Raw genomic sequence first — 24782 nt, forward strand, 5'->3', positions numbered from 1 at the left:
CACAGTGTGTTTATGTCAAGAATAAAAAGACTCAACTCCACATGAAATGTCAGAGGCGGTATGGCTATGTGTCTGTACAGATGGTAACGATGGTGGCGTGGAGGCAGAGGAGGAGGAGGTGCACGACTACCGGGTGAAGTGTTTAAACAACCTGGCCGCCTCTCAGCTCAAACTGGAGCAGTACAACGAGGCGTTGCACACCAGCCGGGACGTTCTGGCCCTCGAGCCAAACAACGTCAAGGCGCTTTTCAGGACGGGAAAGGTGAGGGTCCACCCTATAGTGTTATTACTGAGAGACATCACTGTGACTGCAAGGAGGCGCGTCTCATTTGATCCTTATCAGACAATAAATGATTATTGGAGGGACAGTTCCTGGAAGGAAAATGAATTTGTTTAATATGGGATTAGTTTTAATTATTTTTGAGGAATAAATAGCAGCTACATTATTGCTATGTGCTCTCTGCCTGTTTTGATTTATGGGTCCTCCGGCTCTGTTTTCACTGTAATCTCTTTCAGCTCCTGTCAGACATGGCTGAGTACAAAGAGGCAATGGAGGTGTTAAAAAAGGCCTTGAAACTGGAGCCGGCCACCAAGGTGAGATTATGTGGGTGAGCCTGTCCATCCCCTCGCAACGTGTCCTCCAAATCCATCCACCTACCCGTCCCTCACATGCAAGGAAGGTCGTTTTAAAATTAGCCTTCTAATATTACTAAAGCTGCTGAAATCAGTACAAAATGATGGGTACTCACTAAATTTGTTTTTATTCCAAAAGACCTCCCGGTTGTGTCATTATAAAAGATTAAAAGTAAATTTAGAACATTTTAAGGCTAAAGAAACACTGTTGTATTAACAGGAAATCATTTTAATGAATCAGTTATTTTATTGTTTTTTTATGGCTAATAATTCTCGTGTCTTTACATGATCCATCCCTCATGATGTGGGTGACGTAGACACAAACCAACAACAGTCTGCAGCCTTTCTTTATGTCTGTATCATAATCAAATGACAATTCATCCAATAGTTGTCGAGGCATTTCACTTAAAAACAGAAAAATCCAAATGTACACATTTACATTTTGCACCACTTCACTGTCAGTTAGCACATTATGTCTAATTCAGTTCATGAATAAACAATATATAGTCTATAATCCACATAAAGTATGGAGCTTTTATTTATCACTGATCACTATTTTTTTCTCCTGTTCTAAGATTCAGAAATATATTCAGAAAATGCAAAAACAAAAAGTTACTCAATTAAAGCTCCACCTTGCATTCTTGTCAAATCTAAATCTTGAACATTTTTTTGAACACCACAAATCATAATATAAAAAAAGACAGAAGATAAAATTAATGTTGTTTTTGCACCTCAAGTAAAGGTCACAATGTTCCCAGTGTTCTCATCTTCACCACTCTGTATCATGCAACTCCCTGCTTTTATTGCATCTTTTCAGTTACCACAAATATTTCTGGAGACTGCGTACACCACCTCCTTATCATGAAAAAGAACACAAAAACAAAAAACAAACCTCATGTTCAATATGAAAGTTTAAAACAAAGTTATCCATACATGAGCCTCCAGAAGAGAGATGGCCTGTTCTGTCTTGTTTTGTGTGGTTAGTCTAATCTGCCAAATCCTCCACAGAGGATCTGACAAACTTCACATCTGGCAGTCTACAATTGTGACCACACTGCTCAGAGTTGTCCAGCAAACTCGGTAAAAAAAAACAAAAAACACTTACACGGGCTAAATATTGTCACTCTGAAGCCCCAAGCTCTAAAAGTAGTGAACTGAAGGTAAGAAAGGAAACTGAGTCATCCTTTCCAGTTACTTTATAGACTCCACACTGTATAATTAAGACAACTACTCTGGAAAACAGTTTATCGTAACAAACAAAGAACAATAATCTCAGTTTAACATTATTTTAGTAGCTTAACGCCTGCTTTCACTCACTGGAGCCTGGGTTTAAATTAGCAAAGGTTATACGGTGTGAGGAGTACATTTCCATCAGCTGTTTACGACACAGTGTTGCCAGTATTACAATGACCTGACCTATAAGGCACACTGCCACAGTCACAAATATGTCTGGTCTTGTCTAGACAAAACGAAAATATCTGCTGCGTCGGTAATTACACCCTAGTCTCTCAATGCTGGATAAAATAGGAGAAACCTGGGTTAGCTGCACTGTGAAAACATTATTGTACCTCTGTCTGTTGGTGATGATGACATAAAAAGACGAGGCATACTGTATGTAGTTAAGAACTGTAAAAGATGGCATACTGTGTATTATTTTTATGCATTTAATGAGAAGGAACAACCCCCATAAATATTCCGCTGCATGTTTTAAAGCCCTTGTATGAAAAATTGAGCTTGAGGTTAAAATATTTTTAAAGGCTAAAGGAAAAATTTTCATTTGTTGTTGGCTTCTCATGTTTGTTCAAACAAACTTTGGCCATCAGCCATATGAGACTACTTTGTAAGGCTTTAAGTTTCAGACCTCTGCTCTCACCTGCTGGACATTTTCAACACTACAACTTCACTTCTTCCTCAAAGAAAAAGGAAAAATTCCTCCTTCCAAACATTAGATCAATAGAGCGTAAATGTTCAACAAATTGTTTTTTCCCCTTCTGGTTTTCCAGGCGATCCATGTTGAGCTGTCCAAACTCGTCAAAAGGCAATCAGGAGGCAACGACACCCAGGAGTGGAAAGCTAAACCTGCGGAGATGCTTGGAGACAATATCGCACCTTTTCTGATTCCCTCTAAGAAGAAGCCATCTGTAAGCTCTAACAGAAATATCACCAGCTAGAAACTGTTAATGTCTTCTATTCCGATATCCAAGACTACGTTTTATATGTGCCTTTTGTTGTGGTGTTTTAGGGAATTTCCTGGAAGTTAATACTTGGAGCTCTGGTGGTGGCCTTGGGCAGCTTAGTGACGTCAGTCATTCTGACTGCGAGAAACTGACGTCCTCTGCAGTGGGCACTTTGTAAATCCTCATTACAACCATCCTCCTCCTCCTCCTTCTCTTCATCATCATCATCGCGTCTGCTCTCCAGCCCTTTTTAGTCAGTTCAGTTGAAGAGTTTTTTACTATAAAGAGGAGAAGGTATCCTGTGCAAGATGCTTAAAAGCTGCAGCAGCACTGATCCTAAAGTTGTATTTATGTGAGTTTCAGATGGTAGAATAATGTTTCACTGGAAGTGTGCAGTTTTTATGAAAGTGAGGATATTGCAGTATCGGATGAACTGATAATACCAGCAGATTTCTGCTGATCGATAAGACAGAAGTTATAGTCGCACATATTTCAGGTGGAGTCTGTTTGGTGTTTTATTTGGAAAAGGATCACATTCTTTTTCTCATAAAAAATGGGTCCTGGAAAAATCTTCTGGTATCACAGATACTCAAATAAAAAAAATAAGTGAACCTGAAACCAAACTACAAAGAGTAACTTAAGGAAATGAATAACACTCTGAAAGATTTGATCAGTGCTCAATAAGTGGAGGTATTGAAACTGCAATGTAATATTGCTTACACTGATGCTTAATAAAATGTTTCAAAAATATGCTTTTTTTTCCCCTTTCTGCTCCTCTGTCACAGGTCTGACCTCCATTTAAAAAAAAAAAAAACATACATTAACTCAAACCCATCAGTTTTTCATTAAATGTTATTTAACTGGAATTGAGGCATCAATTTGCCTTATTTATTTATTTAATAAAATTACATTTACTACCAAATAAATATAAAATGTAAGAGTATAAGCATGACTGCATTAAATGCATTGATATTTGTACATTGTGCAATTTCCCAGCAATAGAAACCTTCATTTTGATCAGAGATATATGAAAATATATTCAAGGCTTGGGGGTTAAATATTTCAAAGCTTAAAACATGTAAGACAATGTTTTTGCAAATGTAATGTCCTTCATCATAAAATAAAAATCACTTTGTTGTCCTTCATTGCTCTGTAAAAGTGTCATATCTTCGTGCATCAGTGTCTACAGTCCGCAGCAGCTGTTTAGAGTCTTCTTCGGGTTGGATTGACTCAGTCTAACCTCAGAATCTGACTGCCGCCTCAGTTTGACATTTTTCTTTACTTCTCTGTGAGAAAGGAAAAAGTCTAAGTGTTGCCATGGTTTGTGAAGGAATAACAATTTTAAATTCAAACTCTCTTTCTCTCCGGCCTCCTACCTCGCTAGATGAAGCACAGCCTCGACGACGTTGGTTCCCTCTTTGGCACTCGTCTCGCAGAACAAGGCACCGTATGCCTGCAAGCAAAGTATCAACGTGACTGCAGTCGGTTTATTTAGATACCTGGGAGGCCAGGCGTCTGTGTATAAACATTTTTCCATCAGGTGGAATGAAAAGTTACACACCTTGGCCAACTTCTCTCCATGCAAACTACTCACACAGCTTCCCTCTGGAAGCTGCTCTCGGAGGTCCACCTTGTTTCCAATAACACACATGGGGATTTTCTCCTCCGCTGAATCCTTTATAAAAACAAAGGACATTGTTCACTTTATTTATTGGCAGAGGGATTTTTTTTGTTGGTCAGTCAGCATTTCCATAATTACCTGAATCTGATCCACCCATGCTCTGACGTTAAGGAAGCTGCTTTCTGAAGTAACATCGTAGAGTAACAGGACTCCGTGAGCTTTACGGAAATAAGACCTGGCAATACTGCGGAACCTGCAGTGAAGACAGACAGCGCTATTTTTAGACAAGTGTCTTCCTCATTGCTACATAATTAAAAAGGAACATGTTGCCTAATGTAATTTATTGTAAACACTATGCTTTTCCCGTCACTACTTCCTTGAGAAACACAGAGTCAGTGCAGTACCTCTCCTGCCCAGCGGTGTCCCATATCTGCAGGCTCGTCTTCTCTCCGTCTACTAGCATCCTCTTCATTTGGAAATCCACCCCTGAGAACCAAAAAGCACATTTAATGTCTGAAAATCAACATACTGTCAGTCAGTCAGTGTTTTATAAAATGTGATATGTTTAAGGTGGTACCCACCCAGAGTTGTCTGAATGTCTCCTCTAAACTCATTGAGCGTCAGTCTCAGCAGGAAGCTGGATTTTCCTGCTCCTGCGTCTCCAGCTAAAACGAGGCGGTACATCGGAGCGGGTTCTTCCGTTTCTTCTATGTCGGCTTCTAATGGCTTCAAAAACACAACAAAAACAACAAGCGTACACAAAATCATGTGGAGATTAATTTAATTTGTGGTATTTATTGTATATATTTAAAAAAAAAAGGGATTAACAGTGATTTAGTTGAACATGAAAGTGCATTTTTGACTTTGACCCGTAAAATAAATATTTGACCCAAAAATAAATAAATGTTAACTCAAGGTCCACCTCTTACTAGCTTTTTTTCCTGGAGATTTCCACCACATCACACAGTCTTCATCCCATATAATCACATGATCCATACTTAGCTCAGTTGTCATGGTATAATCTATCCCCATGACAACTGAGCAAACTCCCTCCACTCATGAAGACTGAGATGTGGTTTCAGAAAAATTTATGTGCCAAGACATTTGGTTTTGCAGGTTGAAAATGTGTTTTTCAATGTCAAGGTTACATATTGCATACACATTGCTTCAACAGCATTTAAATGTCTATATTTCCATCTGTGGCAGCTCTTACCCACATGTTGAAATATATTTTTTGAGGTGCTGTTGAAACAATGGTTATATGTTGAAGACTTAACATTTTCAAAACACATTTAGTCCAGTTTTAACCTAGAAATATGCAGATGTATTGAGACCTCTATATCACCAGATCAATGCCTACTGGAGAGGACATTTTACCTTCATGGAAAAGGCAGACAAACGTCTTCGTATGGACGATGCAACGGAACTTGCTTTGCTAGGAGCCACTGACACTGCAGCTTCAGATTTGACTTCTGATATCTGTAACAGACCAGAAAAATACGACTTTAAACATTTAACAGATCAGCAGGATTCTGGTATTTTATTTGATCCACTATTTGACCTGACGTTTCTTCTGACCTCAACATCAGACGCGACATACGAGTAACTGTAGTGAACCGTTTCCACTGAGCCTCTACTGTCATCGCTGTCGTAATCGCTGCCTGAGTTCTCGGCTGTGTCCATCTGCAGAGACACTCCACTGTCCAGGTACCTATCAGCCCAGGAGGCCACATGAGAATAGGTCGACTTGCTGGAAACCTCCTCTGAGCTGCACCAAAGCACCGACACACACATGCTGGCTTTAGCTGTGACAATTTAATTCGCTGAGATCAATCCGTAGATTCACAGAGTTGTGTAAAAAAAAACTTGATATACCTGCCGTGCTTGAGTGTGCTTTGTCGGAAGGGTTTCATCCTGCGAGCTGGGATTTCATTTTGGGGAGACAGCTGTTGGACAGATTAAGGATGTCAGGCAGTAAACTTTTCTTTTTTTTTACACTTCTTAAACTATTGAAAACAATTTACTGTGTACTGTTTTATACTATCTGCTGTAGAGCCAGTGCGTATGAGGAACTAAGTCATCAGCAAACACGGGACTTACCCTCCTTTTAGCTGCAACCACTTCACTGGCCAACTCAGAGCGCAGCCCGTCGTTACTGTCATACAGCTTTTTGTTCATTTCCCTACCAGTGTGTACATGGAAATACAAGAAAAAGGTCAGATACATGTGCAATCATTTACTTTCATATAACGGATCAGTGATACAGTAAATAAATATAGGACAAGTTGTGCCTACAATTCAAATATGTGTTTTATACAGATGAAGGTCAAAGTATTACACCTGTTCTGCTTGACAATTAACTTATACAGTGAGCACTGTCCATTAAATACGCTGTACCCCGTTCTTCTGCTTATCCAAGTTGGTTAAAACAAATTAAGGTTATAATCTATAAATTCCTGTTGCCAAGAGAATATGTAACTTTTTGTAATTCCTGGAGAAAGTTGGCATTTTGACTTCCCTGACAGAAAGGTGTACAAAAATCAAGAATGCAACAGTGGGTAACTGTCAAGAAAAGTTATTAAGACACCAACATCATTCACTAAATGTCCAAACTAGAACAACATTATCAGTTGGAAGACATACTCACTGGAGAATCTGGATCTGACTGGAGTAAGACTGGTATTCCATCACCATACCCTTCAAATCCTCTTTTTCTCTGTCATGATATGCACATGTTGAATCGGTTGTTGGATCATCATTTTGTGTCTATCAGACGTGAGCTCAGCTGAGCTTAAGGACAGTGCCTCACCTTTCATGTTGAGCTTTCTGATCTGAATACATGTTTTTCAGCTTGTCCAGCTCTGAGTGCAGGATGGCGATGTTTGTCTGGGCTTGCAGCAAAGAGGCGCGCAGCTGCTCGTTTTCCTGAGGAGAGACGCTAAATAATTGGAACCATTCTGTACAGCTGGAATGTCGTTTTTTTAAAAACAATTACTGCCAAGATAATAACTTACCTGTGAGAGATCGCTGGTTTGTTTGTTCAGTCTGACTAACTCCTCCCTTGAATGGTTGAATTCAGAGTCCTCTTGGCTCTTGAGAACAGACACGAACATTTTGTTAAGCAGTTTTAGATATTGATATGGCAATATATTTTAATAAAATAAAAAAGCACATTAATAGACCCACAGTTCCATTTGTTTGCCAAGAGCAGCAGTTTTATACCTGCGGATGTAGACATGGTAAGTGTAACCCGACCAATACTGGACTTCTGATACAAAGTTTGAGAGTTTTTAACACAAGTATCTGCTGACATTCTTCATGAAAACATAATGAATACAAACACTTTGAGGAGGATCCCTTAAATTAGTTGATTTGGGGGATTTTACAGTTGAAAAAATTTCAGTGCTCTCTGAGAAAAATTTCATTTCATTTCCGTACTGCAGTTTGTTTCTATTGTTATCAGCCAACATATACACCAATACCAATATACGGTATCTGCAATAAGCCAATATATTGTAGGCTAACCAATTCACAGGTGTAGCTCTACTGTCAATGTGCACCATCTACAGGCAAGAAAAGTAATAATGTAATAATAATAATAATAATAAATAATATAACAATTATTTTCATTATCAATTAATCTGTCGATTATTTTCTCAATTAATCGATTAGTTGCTTGGTCTTTAAAAATGTCAGAAAATTGTGAAAAATGGCGATCAATGTTTGACAAAGCCCAAGATGCATTATCAAGTTTTGTCTCAACCAACATTCACAACCTAAAGATATTCAGTTTACTATCATAGAAGACTAAAGAAACCAGAAAATTCACATATAAGAAGAAGGAACAAGAGATATTTTGCATTTTTTCTTTATAAATGACTCAAAACAATTAATTAAAATAGTTGGCAATTAATTTTCTGTCTGTTCACACTACTCTTGGGTCTCATTGTTAGTCCTCTTGGACTGTTGAAAAGGGAGAAGACAGACATGACTTTATTTGTCCAAAGACAAACACAAAATGTTGCATCTGTAGACAAAGTTCTGTCTTTGGTGCTGCATATTTCAACTATAAATGTTGCTGTTATTAAACCTTTTGTGTAGATTGACACATAGTACTCTCTTCACCTGCTAATATCACCACTGTAACACCTGACGTATGATCTTACATGATCAGGGCATATGGCCTCTAATTGTATATCCCACAGTTATTGTGTGTACATTGTTTTATTTATTCTGATGCAGAGCGACAATAGGAAAGTTAATCTCGCTAATGAACAAGAGATGCTGCCAGCTTACTGTGGAAATGGTTTTGCTAGATGTCTGTTACTGAAAAGGAGAAGATCACTGCTCGATGCTTCATTCTAAACCATCACCTGCATCAGAAACTGCCAAAAAAAGAGGCCCAGCTCACTGCCGAGATCCATCCTTGTCAATTTTCTCCAGTATAATGTTAAAGAGATGCTTCTCAAAAAGGCAGGGCAACAGAAGATCCATCTTGGAGAACGAATGCAGTCTTTTGACCTTGACTATATTACAGCTGTAGTACAAGAGCCACAGGGAGAAATCGACGTGCCACCACTGCTTGATCAGCTTCTTCAAACGGTGACGTGGCAGCACGTCAGGAGACACAGAGAATCAGAGACAGACAGACGGGCACGGGAGCAACTCTAAGAATTTCAACAAAAGACTCGTGCTTGAACTGAGATATGAAGGTACACATGGACGTGGTTCATGGAGTTCTTAAAGTTATTGAACATTTAGGTTTACAAGCATGACACAGCTGCATGGATATACACATATTCATAGACAAGTCCGTCAGCTATAATCCTGATTCAAAGAATATCACCAAGCTTTACAGACTACATGTGAGTGTAATTAATGGCAATTTGTTACATGCCAGATGACTCTGACTGATAGAGAGACTAGCAAAATATTAAAGCTAGATGAGTGGGGGGATCCATAGCAGGTTATTCCCCATATCTAGGAGGGGGCTCTTTCTTAGAGCTAGGCCTTCCCCCTCAACTTATAAAGGGATGCGGGATCTAAAGCAAAACATTTTTGTTTGTTAACATGTTCTGGTTCATTGTTCAGAACTATTCTGGTGTTGCAATGAGGGGAAACAGTGAAATCAATCACATCAAGTGTAATGATGCAATATCACAGACTTAAGCTGATGTCTTTAAATGTTAATGGTTTTGGGTAATCCGATTGAAAGGGCCAAGGTAGGTATTACAAAATTGAAAAAAAGAAAAGATGCGTATTACTTTTCTACAAGAAACCCATTTATCACAACAAGAGCATGAGAAACTAAAAGATTTGGTCATAAAAATACATATTATAGCTCACATAATTGTGACTCATACTTGAACCCAGTTAAATTTGAAAACTATAAAGAAATAAAAGACAAAGAAGTGAGGTATATAGCATAGTAAAAGGGTAAGGTGGAAAATGATGTCCTGACACTGGTGAATATCTATGCACTTCCCGATAGCAATAAACTTTTTCCTCAAATTCCTATTTGATATTATTGCAATGGAAGCAGAAGGAATTTCTATCACAATCTAGATACAACAAGCAAAAAGAAGAATAAGAACCAGTTAACAAAACTACTCAACACTACCTGTGAAGAAATTAGCTTTGATGATGTCTGGAGGAATTTTCATCCTCTAGAGAGAGACAATACACACTACTACATACAGCACACAGTTTACTCTAGAATAGACTATTTTTAATGCAGAAAGGAGACTGTTATATGGTAACAGATTGCAGACTTGCATGGCTTATGTATCAGACCATAATGCAATACACAATTTAAATGGACAGTAGAGGGAAGGACACAGTCTTATGACCCTTGGTCATTTAGTTGTTTTTGGTCCTGTATTAACCGCTCTCTCTTTCTCTCTCTCTCCCCTCCTTAGTGCAGTCAGTGTGTGTGTGCGTGCGTGTGTGTGAGCGAGAGAGAGAGATGAGTTGCAGGTGGTGTTCCCTAATTGGCTCAGGTGACAGGATAGCTGTTGGCTGATTGACAAATGCCGATGATTTAAACACCAGCTGATGCTGGCTTCCTCCACTCCTGTTAACTCTGTTATCTTAGAGCTGTGTGTTAGCCGAGTGGATTTGAGTGGTTTTAGTAGGTTTTGGACTTAAAGATGTGTCCAAAACCTACAAAGTGTGTTAGGCAACTTTCTTACCATCAGATGTGTAGATCATTATACACTGTAAATATTTAAAACCAAGGTAGGCAGTAGGAGTGAGAAGCCCTTTTCTTTCCTCTTTTTGTAAACCATTTTTCTGCTGTTTTTCCAATTAGGAGTTCGGTTGGAACTTTATTTTTTTGTCAGGGAAGTTGAGGGTTGGGATTAGTGGATTTTTTTGTTGTTGTTGTTTTGGGGATTGCTCAACTCCGTAGCTTTTGCAAATAACCTGCTTCATTGTGAACTTTGATTGTTGTTGGGCTGACCATGCTTGGGATTGGGAACAGCGAGGGCTCTAAGCATGTTGTGTCCAGGTTTCCCTTAAACTACTAACATAACAACAGTGTGACTATTAAATGATGGGACACTGAACAATAAAAGTGTTAATGACATTAAACTGGAAATCAAAAGATATCTTAAGAATGACAATGGTGAGATATATCCATCCATACTATGGGACATACTGAAGGCTGTAATATGACGTAGGTTAATGGCTAGGACAACACATATTAAGAAGACCAGAATAGAAACATATAATAAGTTGATCTTAGATCTGAAGGATTTAGAACAGAAGTATAAAAATAACAAGGACCAGAAGAGTCAAACAAATACAAGATTTGAGGGGACAAATGGATGAGATATTGGGTCAAGAGGCAGAGAAAAAAACAAGATTTATAAAACAGGCGTTTATAAATCTGAGCTGGGCCCTAAATCCACTAAATTACTTGTCCAGAGGATACGCAAACAACAGGCTGACAACACCATTCACAGAATTAAAGACCCCTGTACACATAAATTGAAGAGTGAGCCAAAAGAAATAGAACACATCTTCCAAGAGTATTATAAAGAATTATATACACAAACCTCTACAGTAGATGGGAAATCAATGAGGATTTTTTTTAAGTGCACTAGATCTACTCTGTATTGGAAAGATACAAAATAAGACAATCACAGCAGAAATATCACTGGAGGAGATAGAGAAGGTTAAAAACAAACGAGGCCCCAGGCAGTGACGGTTTCCCAGAAACCGTCAGTGCCTCACTACAGAATGGTACAAAATATTTCAGAATGAGTTTAACCTACTTCTTCTAAGAACCTTTGACTGTATTATCAAAAAAGGTAAGACATCCCAAGTAAGAGGCGATCATAACACTAATCCCCAAAGAGAACAAAGACAAGGAAAACTGTAACAACTACAGACACATATCAATTCTTAATGTGGACTATAAGTTATAAACTTCAATTATTTCCAAACTATTTGGAACGTTCATGCCAGATTTAATTGATGAAGACCAGACTGGGTTTATAAACAGTCTGACAAACACAAGACAATATTAGAAGAACTCTACATACAATACACCGGATTCAAAAGGAAAGTACATGCGCAGCCCTGGACAGCCTTGATAAAGAAAAGGCATTTGATAGGGTTAATTGGGAATTATTATATCAAACATTAGAAAGATTTGGCTCTGCCGAAGATTCAATTCAGTGAATCAAAGCAATTTACCAGCAACCTACTACAAGGGTAAAGGTGTATAGTTCCTTATCTGAGAGATTTGTGTTAGGAAGAGGAACGAGACAGGGATGTTGTCTTAGTCCTACTCTGTTTGCTATCTATATTGAACCATTGGCCCAAGCAATCCATCAAGATAGGGAACTGAGAGGAGTAGCTATAGAGGACAGGGAACATAGAATTGGCCTTTTCGCAGATGACGTGATGATATATCTCACGGATGTCGACGCCTCCTTCCCAAGGATGATGGGGATCATAGAGAAATGTAATTACTATGCAGGATGTAAACTGAATTTTTCAAAAACCCAAACTCTCCTATTCAATTATGCACTTTCAGGAGAGATCAAGCAAAAGCATAATATTAAATGGGATTCAAAATTAATCAGATGCCTTGGGATGTATATAACAAGAAATGAGATGGTCCAGATACCCAATGGATTTCTGTAGCAAGATACATGTGGGGAAAATGAACATTTATCAAGGTTACTGTATTTATTTCAATCCCTGTCAAAAGAGGCATCACCAAAACTTTTCACAGAATGGGATAAATTAGTATCTAAATGTTTTTGGGGAGGGAAGAAAGCCAGAGTCTGATACACTAAACTCCAGTTGCCAAAGGATAAAAGTAGAATGGCACTTACAAATTTTAAGATATATTCTATGCAGCCCAACTTTGACCGCTAATTATTTGGTGTGATGACAGCTTTATAGCTAGATGGAAAGAGACTGAGAAATAATCCCTGACTACCACATCCAAGCACTTGAGAGAAAAAGCACTTCCTGGAGATATCATGAGTATGATTGACCCAATGACAATAATAACATTAGAAATCTGGTTCACTCTTAAAACGAATTTAAACCAAGGATGTATGATTCAACATTTAAAGAATGGATGAAAGAAGGAATGACTGCATTTTGTATTGTTACTGAAAACAGGGACTTTGAAGTTTTTAAGATTTCAAGAGAAGGACAGATTAGCACTTAGGAAGCAAGATAATGTTTAGATATCTTCAGTCAAGAGAATATCGCAACAAAAAAGTAAAAAGGGAGGCACCAGAAGAAAAGAATCCAGCAGTAGGAGTGATGGTCAATGCTTATCATCAAAAAACACTGAGGATTATTTCCAAACTTTATCATAGTTTAATGGAATGTGAAGCTAAAACTACGTTTTATGTAAAACTTAAGTGGGAAAAGGAACTGAACATCACAATTTCAGAAGAAGAATGGCATCATATGTGTGAAACACTACAGACATCCACAAAGTCACATAAATGGAGAGGATTAATTGGAAAAAGCTAATTTGTCTCTTTATTACAGCTAACATAAACAGCAAATAACTTCTACATACTATCTTATGGAGTTGCCCTAAAATAGAGCCACTTTGGGATGGAGTGAATTCAGCAATGAATGAGGTATTAGGGTATATAATCTCCAAGAAGTGTTCCATTTTATACCTGAGTTATATAACTAAAGTGGTGCTGAAGGAAGATAATTACTTGGTCAAGATTCTACTCACTGCTAGCAGGAAGGCCATTATAAGAAACTGGCTTGAAACAGACCCACCCAGACATAGACAGCGGTTAGATAAAGTACAGGAAATATTATTTTTATTATTATCATATGTGATGGAAAAAATGACTTATTCTCTAAGTGTGAAAGAAGATGAGTTTAACAGAAAATGGGAAAACGGATTAGGTTTAGAAATAGACATCAGTACTCTATAATTTTATTAACAATAATGTAAATTATTGTATGGAGTTTTAATTAGCAAATAGTACTGTAAACTGCGTTACCAGTTGTAAACTGTAACCTCCTCTTTTCAGTTGTTTGTGTCGATGTTATGTTTTTGTTTTACTTGTGTATAAAGGCAATAAAGACTATAGTGATTAAAAAAGAAAATATAGCCTTTCCTAGTTTCCACAGTTCTCTTTATCATTTTGAATTTTTTGTGCAATTTTATTCATTATGTAAACAGAAGAGCAAAGCACAATTGTGTAGTTTTCAGTTTAGTAGTAGTCACATTTTTCTGCAGAGTGGAGAGGCAAAATCTGATCACAAGGGGTTACTTGAGACGCATTTGAGACATATTCTATTGCTGTGACTGATTATTTCTCAGCTGGATCTTGGCATATTGTTGTATACTGTATGTGTATTTAGATGCAAAATGTTAGATCTTAAACGAGTCTCAAAAGGTGCTCTTTGACCATAACTCTACAGGGTTTTCCCTGGATTTTTTTTGAGACAAAGGTGGCAAAGGCTCGAGAACGTGTGTGGTGCAGTGTATGCTTAAGTGAAAAAAAATCATGATTTGAGAGACAAAAGTATCCATAGGGATTAAATTCTTATGCCAAGGTGGAACAAAAAGATGAAAAATAAAAGTTGTGACAAATGACGGCATTGACTTTTTAGGCCTGGGATGATATGCCTATGATATGCTTATAATATCACGATACTTGGGTGCCAATTTGATTCAGAATCAATCCTCGATTCAAAACTGATTGTTGACTGAATGAATAGAAAAAGGGGAACTATTTTCAGTCTCGTGCTCCAGTGTACTGTGTACCAAACCATTCACTGGTGTCCTTATTCCACTGAAATTCAATATGAAACATAACTGGCAGATAAGGTAAATGGTCCCCAACCTTTTAATTTTAAAAAGTTAACTGCATTAATGAATGAATGAATGAATTTGAAAGCATCTTACAGTCTCCTGTCTGTATGAGAGTAACAAACTGAGGGGGAGGCAGAGTGCTCCGCTGTGTTATTATTAACGTCATGTCTCCAGCAGTGGAGAGCAGCCTCTCTGCTGCACCGTTAGCTCCAGGGAAAGAAATCGCTGTCCAACACGCTGTGCGAGCACAGGGTTTTTGAGGTGAAACAGTCTAAGCACCAAGTTATTTTCTTCATCTCAGAGTTGGTTGAAGTTGTTAAATGCTGCAGTGTGTGTTGGTCAGCTGGTCTCGTCTGTTACTTCTGATCGCTGCTCCACTCCACTAATGTTAGTCTCTGAGTGACAGCGTGGAAAGTTCACAATATATTTCAAATTCATCTTGCAGAGGTAATTTTTTAGTCATTAAATCAAAATATTCTTGCAACTGCTGCCTTTTTTGAAAATGAATCACAAGATAACTCTAGTGTGTGCGCGCTGTAGACTGTCCAGATGCTGCACTGTCCTTGCAGTTGAGTTCCGCCTTTCTCGTTCCGTCAACATCACATGCCAGAATTTTCATCAAAAGGTGGCGGCCAATAATACAATAATAATACCTTTTAGTTAATTAGGCAGGGAGCACCCTGCTCTAGAAATGTGAGAAATCCCTCTGAGAAATCTGTCTGTCTGGTGCAGCAGGGTTTTCGCCAGATTTTCGTCAAGCTTTTGTAATATCTTTCTCCTCTCTATTTCACGTTATAAGAAAATGTTATGCCATCTCCATACAATGTGTTCCCTTTGAACGAACAGGGAGAATAAACTCAGCTTGCATGTTGTGTGGTGAAACCTACCTTTAACAGTCTGTCCACAGTAGCATGCAGGTCTGCTACCTCATTCTCATGCTTCCTCTGCATGGTAGACATAATCCCCTCCATTTTCTTGTGCTCCTACATACATGAAACCAAAGCAGTTAGAGGTGCTCACTGGCCAGGCCTTGAAGAGGGGCTTTCATCTGACTTTACAGAGGCTCTTTGTGAGACGTGTAACCTGCTGCTGTGTGCTGCACCACAAATATGCAGGTAGCTCACGAGAACTACTGAAGAATGTGTAGGTCCTTTCACTTCACTATGAGATAAAGGTAGTTATTTTAGCCTATTTCTATGTATATTGTTTATTCATTAAATGCAGCCAATTCATCTTATTTGATACATTTAACTTAAAATTTCTATAAATGTTCAAGTGAATCACAGGAGTAGTAGTCCACTGTAAATACTGCAGATGTCACACTCACCTCGTCTCTCGCTCTCTCCTCTGTTCTGGCAATTTGCTGCTGTATATCGTCCTCCAGTTCTGCCAGCTGACTGTTGTTCATCTCCTCAGTTCTGTTTGAACAGAAATATGTGCTTCAAGTTTGTGTCAGCAGCCTCACTACTGCTGAATCAAAGCAGATTCTCCAACAATGGTCCAAAAGATTAATATAGCAAGTATTAAAATACAAATCCACCTCCTGCCTATGTATAAAGTCTTCTTGACTGATTTAACTTGAAACATGCTGCAGTTGTGACTGACCTGCTTTCGTCAGACAACACCCAAACCAACCAGAGACAAGGGAGGGACGGCCTTTGAAAAGCGGATTCCACAGGTGCACACTGATCTCTGAGTGAGATTTTTCAATAAGACCTCACATACATGCTTAACGTTAGCTTGTTTTAGTTTAAGATTTTAAAAAGGTGAGTTTATTTCAGCCGGTAATGAAACTATAGATCCGAATATCCAGTTTTAAAAAGGGATTCCAAAAACGGGCAGGGCAGCACATTTAAGTCTTCCTACTTCCTTGAACATGGAATGTCACCTTTCTCACACTTTGTTACTGAATCACAGAAAGAAACAAACACAGTTTAAAGACACAACATCTTCCCATGTGTAGGGCTGAGATTCAATATTTAATTCAAGGTACTATGTGTCATTTCACAGATTCAAAACTAATCATTAAAAGACTTCAGCCTTTAAAATACAACCTGCAATACTTACAGTGCTTTTGTTCAGCCTGAATATATCACTAACTACTGTGATAAATCTAGAGCTGCAATGATTAGTTGATTGACAGAACATTTATTGGCAACTATTTTGATAATTGTTTATCATTTTTTATGCAAAAATGACAAACATTTGCTGGTTCCAACTTGTCAAATGTGAGATTTTATGGTTTTCTTTGGGAAATGTGGGAAATTTTCTGACATTTCATAGACAAAACAACTAATCAAATTATTCAAAAAAATATTCAGCAGATTAATCTTTGAAATACAGTATCTTAGATCTTCAAAACATTTACAATTTTACATTTTACAATTAAAACATTTTAAAACGTGGTAAATGAACTGTTATCATTTTGTAAATATTTTTTCTCTTTCAAAAGAAGAATGTGGCACCCGAGACAAAGAGCAGGGTGTGGTTCGGGTTAATCCTTTGCACGCCATTGATACGGACTGACAAATTTAAAAAGTCCCAGAGATGCTTTAGTATATTTCCATGTCTATGTCAGTATAGTAACTAGTGAACCAGCAGACAGGTGGCACATTAAATTGCAGCAACACCAGATGGGCCCATGACATTTAAACTTAATCAATATTTCTGTTAAGGATTGCTCATAGTGCTCAAATTACACAGAATTAGGCTAACTACCAACTCATTGTTTTTAGGAAACTATTACTACACGTTCCCACAGACAACTGTTTTAGTAGAAAACCTCTGATAAACCTACTGGGCTCTCACTGTGCAGCACCACAGACAGACAAAGTTGGCGATTAGCTGGTAAAAGAAAGCTGAACACTTAGAAGCTGAAAGAAACATTTTCTTGAGAGTTGGTAGAAATAGAGTGAAAATTAGATTCACATTTGTCAGGTTGCCAGAAACATGACTCAAAATGAAGGCTAATGCTGGTCTGCGCCTGCTGGATGTGTACTTTTTATGAACACGCTGACTGAACGTGACCGCTATATGAGTTGGGTATTGGTCAGCCTCTATTGTTGTTCTTCAGCCACAAGTGGGAAAGAAAAAAAAAAAATCAATGGATGTAGTTTTAAGCTGAGCAGTCTCTCCCTGACCCTGTTGATGCAGTGGAGTTGGTGCCAAGGCACTGAAAGGTCCTTGATTTATCCACTGTCTCCATGGTTTTCAGCCACAAGAGGGCAGCAGATCACCACGGCTCATTAGTCAAACAAATTCTTCAAACCCTTTGGTTTCAGTGACGACAGTTATGATTATTTGATCTGTTACTCAAAAAACAAACAAACCCTGAATTTCTAATTTCACATAAAATGCTACTACTGAGTGCTAATTACATACATTGTAGCCCCTGAAACCCAGTATCTTTCATCATTATATAACATATGATGTGATTTCTTGCTTGAACTATGATCTGTGAGATTTTAAACATCCTGTTTCTTTCTACTTCACAGGGGCAGATGTTTTGACCACACTTTTGTTCTTACCGCTTCAAGCTTGTCTCCAGCTGTTCACATTCTCGTCTGTTGTCCAGACTTTGACTGATCAGAGAGCGGATGATTTCCTCATACTGCTGCAGCACAGTCATGTTTGCAGAGGAGTGAATGGTCTGGTAAAGATCGGCCAGCTGCTCCCTGAGACTGTGGGAGGAGAACAAATAGTCACGCTACTACCATCAATGAACAAGTCGGTGCCATTTTCTTTAAGTCATACTCCGCCCAAAATCTATTTTTCTAGTATCAAATGCTTCCACCTCCGAGGGCCTGGAAAGGTGGCTGTTTCTGGTAGTTTCATAGCAACTCTTAAAGATCAACAGAAACTTTTCACACCACCCCTGCAACATAGTCTACTGCACAGTATGTGTGTTTGAAAAACTTCTACTTTACTTCATTAGTTGCTCATGTAAGTAAAAGTTTTAATGTAAATGAAACAAACTGAAGCTGTATATTACATCATATTTTGTAGAGTTAAACATATGTATAAATCACCAAATTTGGAGATACTCAGTAAACAGTAACAATACTTAATTAAACAAACAAAAAATATTGTGTTTAAACTCTACAAAAGATCATCAGCATCACATGGTTTGGCTCAGCACTTTACTACAGGCGAATGTATATGAAGTTCACTTATAATTTTAAAGACATAACTGTGAATATATTCTGTAAATGACCTGAACAACGAGTTAGATAAACATATTAAGAAGGGGAACCTTTAATTCATTCAGGGATTCATTTGTTAAAACAACTGGAGAGAAAAAAAGAACAATTATGCAAACAAAATCAAGATTTTCCAATTAAAAACTTTTACAATCTGTCCATGCCACTCTCACATATTCAACTTGTAGATCTGCAACAGCTTGAATTTGTTTTGTGATTCATCACTCGTCACCTGTCATTAATACACTTCCATACAGAATTAATGTATGTCATAGATTTTAGATTAATAACAAGCTTTTTTTTTTTTTTTTTTACCACCGGTAACTACTTTTTAAAGCCCTTTTAAAGCTGTATTTCTCCTGCAGTCTAAACAGCCCTGCAATAAATCCTACCGTCATAAAAATTATAATCAGTTTTTGTTGAAACTGTTTTAGAGAGGCATTAATTCAATTTTATGAGGCTACAGTTTCTACTGAGGTGTTTCTAATATTTATATTTATATGGATAAGGGTAGATTAATCAAACTAGTTTGGCAAAACAAAAAATACTGACTCATGGTCCATTTACTAGCTTTTTCTGGAATTGTTAATCGCTTTTTACGGTCTTCATCAGTGATGGAGTTCGGCCAGTTGTCATGGAGATAGCCCATATATGTATGACCACCTGCTATCACGTGACTAAAGTTCCAAACTTGGGCCACATTGCGTAACTGAGACGTCTCCATAACAACCGGGCAAATTCCATTAGCCTGAGAAGACCATGAAGAGCAATTGAACTCCGCAAAAGGTTTTGTTTATTATCAGTTGTTAGTTTTGTTTCTCATATATGAACATATAGCAAATTTAGAACAAAACAACTGTTATTCTCTTCAACAAAGTAGACAACCAACAGTACGGTTAACCTGAGCTAGCTTTAACGTCACCGATACACCTGTACTTAACGGTGAGGCGGGGCGGAACCCGTGAAGCACTATTTACATTAAGTTTGTTACGTTATCTGTCTGTGTACTGCATGAGTCACGGGAACTATCTGACAGACTTGTAAATATAACTAAAAACCCATGTCTGGCTAGATGAAATAAGGAAAAGTTAGTATTAAGCAGGTTATCATGGGGAAATAGTTGATAATGCAGCCGTTGACGTTAACTAGCAAACGTTGAACGGACGTTAAATAACGTTGTAGAAGCAGTGGTAGCCGTTGGCTAGCTAAATCCTGGTTAACACGGAGGGGTCAGCCGGATGTGACTTTACCTTTCAGAGAAGAGAGACTCCGCATCTAACCTGCCCACAAACTCTTCCCACGGACAGTCTTGGTTTTGAGACGACCCAGCGCCAAAAGCCGCCAGGTCCATAGTCTGTGAAACCTCCTGGAACCTGGACGAAAACTTGCTGTAGTCGATGTATCCGTCGTCGTCCACGTCGAACTTGTGAAACAGAGTTTTGATCTCGGTTTCGGGGACGTTGAGCTCCCGGCAGACAACCGTGAAGTCCTCGTACTCAATCTTACCGGACTTGTCCACATCACAAGCAGAGAATAGTCTCCGAAGGCTGGGTCGGTCCATAGTTTGCGTTTAAAAGCACATTCAAAGCATTTAAAAATGTTGGCGCACAGTTAAAATGTAACCCCGCTTCTCCCACGTACCGAAAAAGGTCTGTTTAGTCTCAATTAAGGTCCCACGGAGGTACTTAAGAGCCAGTGATTGGTCCAGGTCTCAGTGTAGGCGGGTATCATCCGAATCAATGGACCCAATGTGTCACTTCCTACCTGGATCCACCAGTTACCGTTGCAGGAGCCAAACTTTCTAATTATTTGGTTTCATCCCGAGTTAGATGTCATCCATGCGTGCAGTTGAGCTGTAATACAATAGAAAAGCGACAGATGTGCAAGCGCTTGGCTCTATTTACCATTAAGGTGTGTGTGGTGCATGTGAGAGTTTTATCAGACACACTACTCTTTGTTCCGCTTAAGTTTGCAGTGTGCGTTCCTGTCTCCACCCCAAGAGATTAAAACTGTACAAATATGATTAAAAAACCCTCAAAAATCCTAACATTGTGGGCAAGCAGTTACATTCATATGCACACATTTAAGCAAACACTTCCTACCCTGTGCCATGAGGAGGAGGTTCAAAACAAGAACCATTCAAATAAAAAAGTATCTGTTTGATCTTTATTTGAAAAATTAAAATAAAGTGCTTTTTATATACAATACAAAAAAAAGAAAAAAAAACAGTAGTGATGTATCATACAAAAAAATACAATTCACAATATTTTTTTACATTGGCAGCTGAATTTACAAAACAAATTTACATAAAAACTCTTTTACTTACAATACATGTTGACAAGAGTGAGCAACTTGTACTGTCACAAATAGAAGGCCTGACTATAGTGGTTCATTGAGACAGCTCACATGACGATACGTTTACTGTGGCATTCAGAGTATTATGAACCAATAGAGTAGTTTAGGCTTGTACTCAGATAAAAGCATGTTCAGTACCTGCACATATTTTTACTAAATCACTGCCACTTTGTGTTTGTTCTGCACTTAGCAAATTTAATATTGTTCTGATGACAGCCACTTCACCAAAAAAGCTGCCATTTGTTTATGTTTTTTTTAATAACAGTCAAAGCATGAATAATTTCATACTGCATGATTGATGATAGCCGACCGGTCTTTGAAATTCACACAGAGCCAGTTTTGCAGTGCCATTTATAACAAATGTAATACTATGCTTATCTATGTTTTAATATATCAAAATCAGCCAGTGGTTTTTTTTAATGTGCTACACCTTAAAGAATACAATTTAGTCCCTGACTGAGCCACTGTAACAAAAAATAACATAAAAAACAACAACTCATAAGCACATACTATACAATGCTGACAGTATCAAATTACATGTATTCACTCTGGTTTCTGAGCATGGCCAGTCCTGTCATCCCTACGATATATAGCATTGTACTCCACAGCACTATTACCTGGTTAGTTTATTATCCCCAAGAGGCACATCTCTTGATTATTGTTTCAGAAGGCATTATCCATTTTCCCCAAAGGCAGAATTGTTATCAAATCTGTGACCTGCATTAGACTAAGGCTTTTCGAACATCATGTGCAAAATCTTATGCGTTCTGAGTTGAGCAGTATGCCATCTCTCATTTGTGAAACTTTGATCTTCATACAATACTAGAGCCAAATGGGACTTAAATAATGTTGCATGAGTTTTAAAAATGCTTTCATGTTACACTGACACACTGCTGAGAAAGCTTGCACTCATACAGTTGTTGGATCATGGTTTATAATTATTACATTGTAAGGAAAGATTATCATTAAAAGGCATAACTCTTATGCTTATTACTGGATGAGAATGAAAGTTATTGCTTTTATGGTTGACTTTAAAACCATTTAAGCAAGCAGATGTAATTTTCTTCCATTCATGAACAAGAAAAAAGTCAAGGCTGTACAGATGTGTGTTATTTAAAATCAGACTATGAATAGGTGTATTTATATTTATTGTTATTTCCCTTTGTGAACAGCGAAAGATATTTCAAACATTAAAGAATGATTATGAAAAAAAAATGTCTCTGTAAAAGACACTTTTGGCCACATAGTTATAATAAATATTTATAATCATTTACCATGTTGAGATAAATCAGCAGCCAAAGAATTATATTATTATACTGGACCCTCGTCTCTTATCGTCTGTTTTTTTGTGACGCCACGTCTTTCAGAGAGTTTTATTATCTTCCTGTTCCACCAGAATGGCTAAAATCTCTTGCATACTTACAGTTAGTGTAATGAGAGTGAATATGTGTGTGTATGCGTGTGGGCTTGGGTGTGTGTTTGCAGTGCCACTGATCCTAAAGTAATTAACAGCGCCAACACCTTTGTGCTTACTCAGTCTCGAGGTGAGGTTTTTCTTGGTGTTTACCTCACTTCACATTATTTGCTTTGCATAGACTGCCTATCTCATGAAGAACAGCATGAAAATACCTGGAATGGGCTTCTCTTTTTTTTTTTCTCTCCCTTTTATCACATTTGGTGAAAAAGACAACAACTCTGCTGAAAGTGAGGCTTCAACAGAGAAATATTTGTATCGACTAATAATACCAATACTAAAAAATATTTGTCAGTCTTCATTTATGACTACTGTATATAATAATCTATTTTTGGTGTGTAGTGATTGAGGTGGTGAGAGTCTCTACAACATTTCTGCTGAGGTGATTTCTTGTTTTTGTTTTTCTTCCACTTAATAAATCTTTTTGATCAACTATTTAATCTCTCAGCACAGCTCTTCTTCTCTGAATTCAGCATCTGTCCTTATTTTATTGAAGCCTAAACAATGAGTATATTTCTGTGAATGCACACTGGCTATCTAAGAAACTGTGTAACAGGACTTTTTTTTTTCTCTCTCTCTTGCATGCCGACCGACATGTTAACGTCTATTCTGGTGTGAGTGTTTACCTTGCTACAGTACAGTACATAGTGCATAGCCTCAGCGAAAGGTAGGCTCTTACCAGATGACAGAATAAAAAAAAAACAGCCAACACTGTGTAAGCTGTTAGTGGGAACATGTTTGAAAATCACTCTGCCTTTCAAAGCATTACCATTAGGATTTTATGGACGGACTGACTGGCAATGCAATGAAATTCAATTATTTAATCATGTTGCGATACCACCTCTACCATACGTTTGTTACATTCTATCTGTGAGCCATACGTGAAAAAATGCAAAAAAAAGTCTGAAGGCAAACTGGAACTTCTTCAGCGTGCCTCGAATGCACTTGAATGAGGGGCAGTGACAGGAAAATAAAAAGAAATGTACATGGACCACAGGAACAGAACAAAAGTAAGACAAAGTGCAAAATCTGTGTAATGAAATGTCCCTCTATGAAGAGTCTGATGTGTTCCTCAGTTTTCCTTCGTATCAGGGTTTGTCTTTCTCAGCAAGTGCACTCTTTCTTTTCAGTTTAATTTGAGTCACTCCACATAACATGAAGCCGGCCTCACACTATAGAGTCTTTAATCTCAGAGCCCAGCCTCACTCGTGGCCGTGGGCACGTGGGAGATATCTCTACATGGCTCTCCTTCAAGTTCAGAGGCCTCTTCTCTGACTCTGAGAAGCTCTTGCTGTTGTCGGGCGATGAGCACTCGTGCGGCGGAGTGCTGCAGATGTAGTTGTCGTTAAGGGTCTGGTAGCCCTTGTGATCTGACGCTGATGCTGTGACTGTGTTGCCGTTGAGTGGCAAGTTCTCAGCCGGTTTCCCTACTATTCTGGGCTTCTTCTGCTGTATGTTGGGGCACTCGCCCTCCTTGAGCATGGACTTCATGTGGTCGCGGTTCCTGTAGACCACGAATAGGGAGAAGACCACCAGAGAAAACGCCAGGAGGGCACACACCACGATGAGCTCATTCCAGTAGGTCTTGGTGTTGATCTGCGGTGAGCGGGCTTTGCCAGGCAGGATGATGAACTCATCCTGGGAGATCTGTGGCGTATGTGAACGGCCTGTCAGGGTGGTGCTCTCTTGCTTGGCCTCGCCCCTCACACAGTAGTTTGCCAGCAGCTGTCTGAAGCCTTCTTCCACTGACCAGCACTCGTAGGTTTCCTGTTTGTCAGCTTGAGCTACCACTACCAGCCCCCCCTCTGGGCTGGGGTAATGGAAGTGACCTGCGCTCTCACTGAACTCCCACTTCCTTTCAGCCAAATTAGAGCGCAGCTTGCAAGGCAGTACTTTGAATGTGTTGGCTGGGATAATGATCACCTGGCATGAAGACATTCCTGTGGAAAGACACAGCGGAGACATAGATGGAGTCAGATATTACATGAAATAGGCTGTACCGCTC

The 24782-nt window shown here is 38.5% G+C and overlaps 3 protein-coding genes across 10 annotated transcripts in view; 1 reads left to right on the forward strand and 2 right to left on the reverse strand.

The window, feature by feature from the left end:
* fkbp16 (FKBP prolyl isomerase 16) overlaps window positions 1-3955 on the forward strand; it is a 35841-nt gene extending 31886 nt beyond the window's left edge. For both annotated transcript variants that reach the window (XM_067589735.1, XM_067589736.1), the window contains 4 exons: window positions 81-262; window positions 517-594; window positions 2637-2774; window positions 2876-3955. In XM_067589735.1, the coding sequence (XP_067445836.1) occupies window positions 81-262; window positions 517-594; window positions 2637-2774; window positions 2876-2962 (485 nt within the window). In that variant the 3' untranslated portion in view covers window positions 2963-3955. The remainder of the gene's footprint in view (window positions 1-80; window positions 263-516; window positions 595-2636; window positions 2775-2875) is intronic.
* On the reverse strand, window positions 3308-20914 carry rasef2 (RAS and EF-hand domain containing 2). 2 transcript variants are annotated; one of them, XM_067589731.1, is made up of 17 exons: window positions 20199-20914; window positions 18277-18429; window positions 16077-16167; window positions 15637-15732; window positions 7446-7523; window positions 7241-7356; window positions 7079-7147; window positions 6532-6613; window positions 6307-6377; window positions 6010-6142; window positions 5809-5910; window positions 5013-5157; window positions 4836-4917; window positions 4570-4684; window positions 4372-4485; window positions 4187-4263; window positions 3308-4096 (listed from the first exon to the last, which is right to left on the reverse strand). In XM_067589731.1, the coding sequence occupies exons 1-17, from the start codon at window positions 20507-20509 to the stop codon at window positions 3994-3996; spliced, it is 1938 nt and encodes a 645-aa protein (XP_067445832.1). In that variant the 5' UTR covers window positions 20510-20914; the 3' UTR covers window positions 3308-3993. The 2 variants fall into 2 exon arrangements, with proteins under 2 accessions (XP_067445832.1, XP_067445831.1); XM_067589730.1 differs by having other exon boundaries at window positions 6010-6199; window positions 20199-20908.
* A 180-nt stretch (window positions 20915-21094) lies between these two features.
* The window catches only part of sema4ba (sema domain, immunoglobulin domain (Ig), transmembrane domain (TM) and short cytoplasmic domain, (semaphorin) 4Ba), an 82966-nt gene continuing 79278 nt past the window's right edge, over window positions 21095-24782 (reverse strand). For all 6 annotated transcript variants that reach the window (XM_067589721.1, XM_067589723.1, XM_067589722.1 and 3 more), the window contains one exon: window positions 21095-24717. In XM_067589721.1, the coding sequence (XP_067445822.1) occupies window positions 23945-24717 (773 nt within the window). In that variant the 3' untranslated portion in view covers window positions 21095-23944. The remainder of the gene's footprint in view (window positions 24718-24782) is intronic.

This window comes from Thunnus thynnus, chromosome 5 (assembly GCF_963924715.1).
Source record: "Thunnus thynnus chromosome 5, fThuThy2.1, whole genome shotgun sequence".
Lineage (NCBI taxonomy): Eukaryota > Metazoa > Chordata > Actinopteri > Scombriformes > Scombridae > Thunnus > Thunnus thynnus.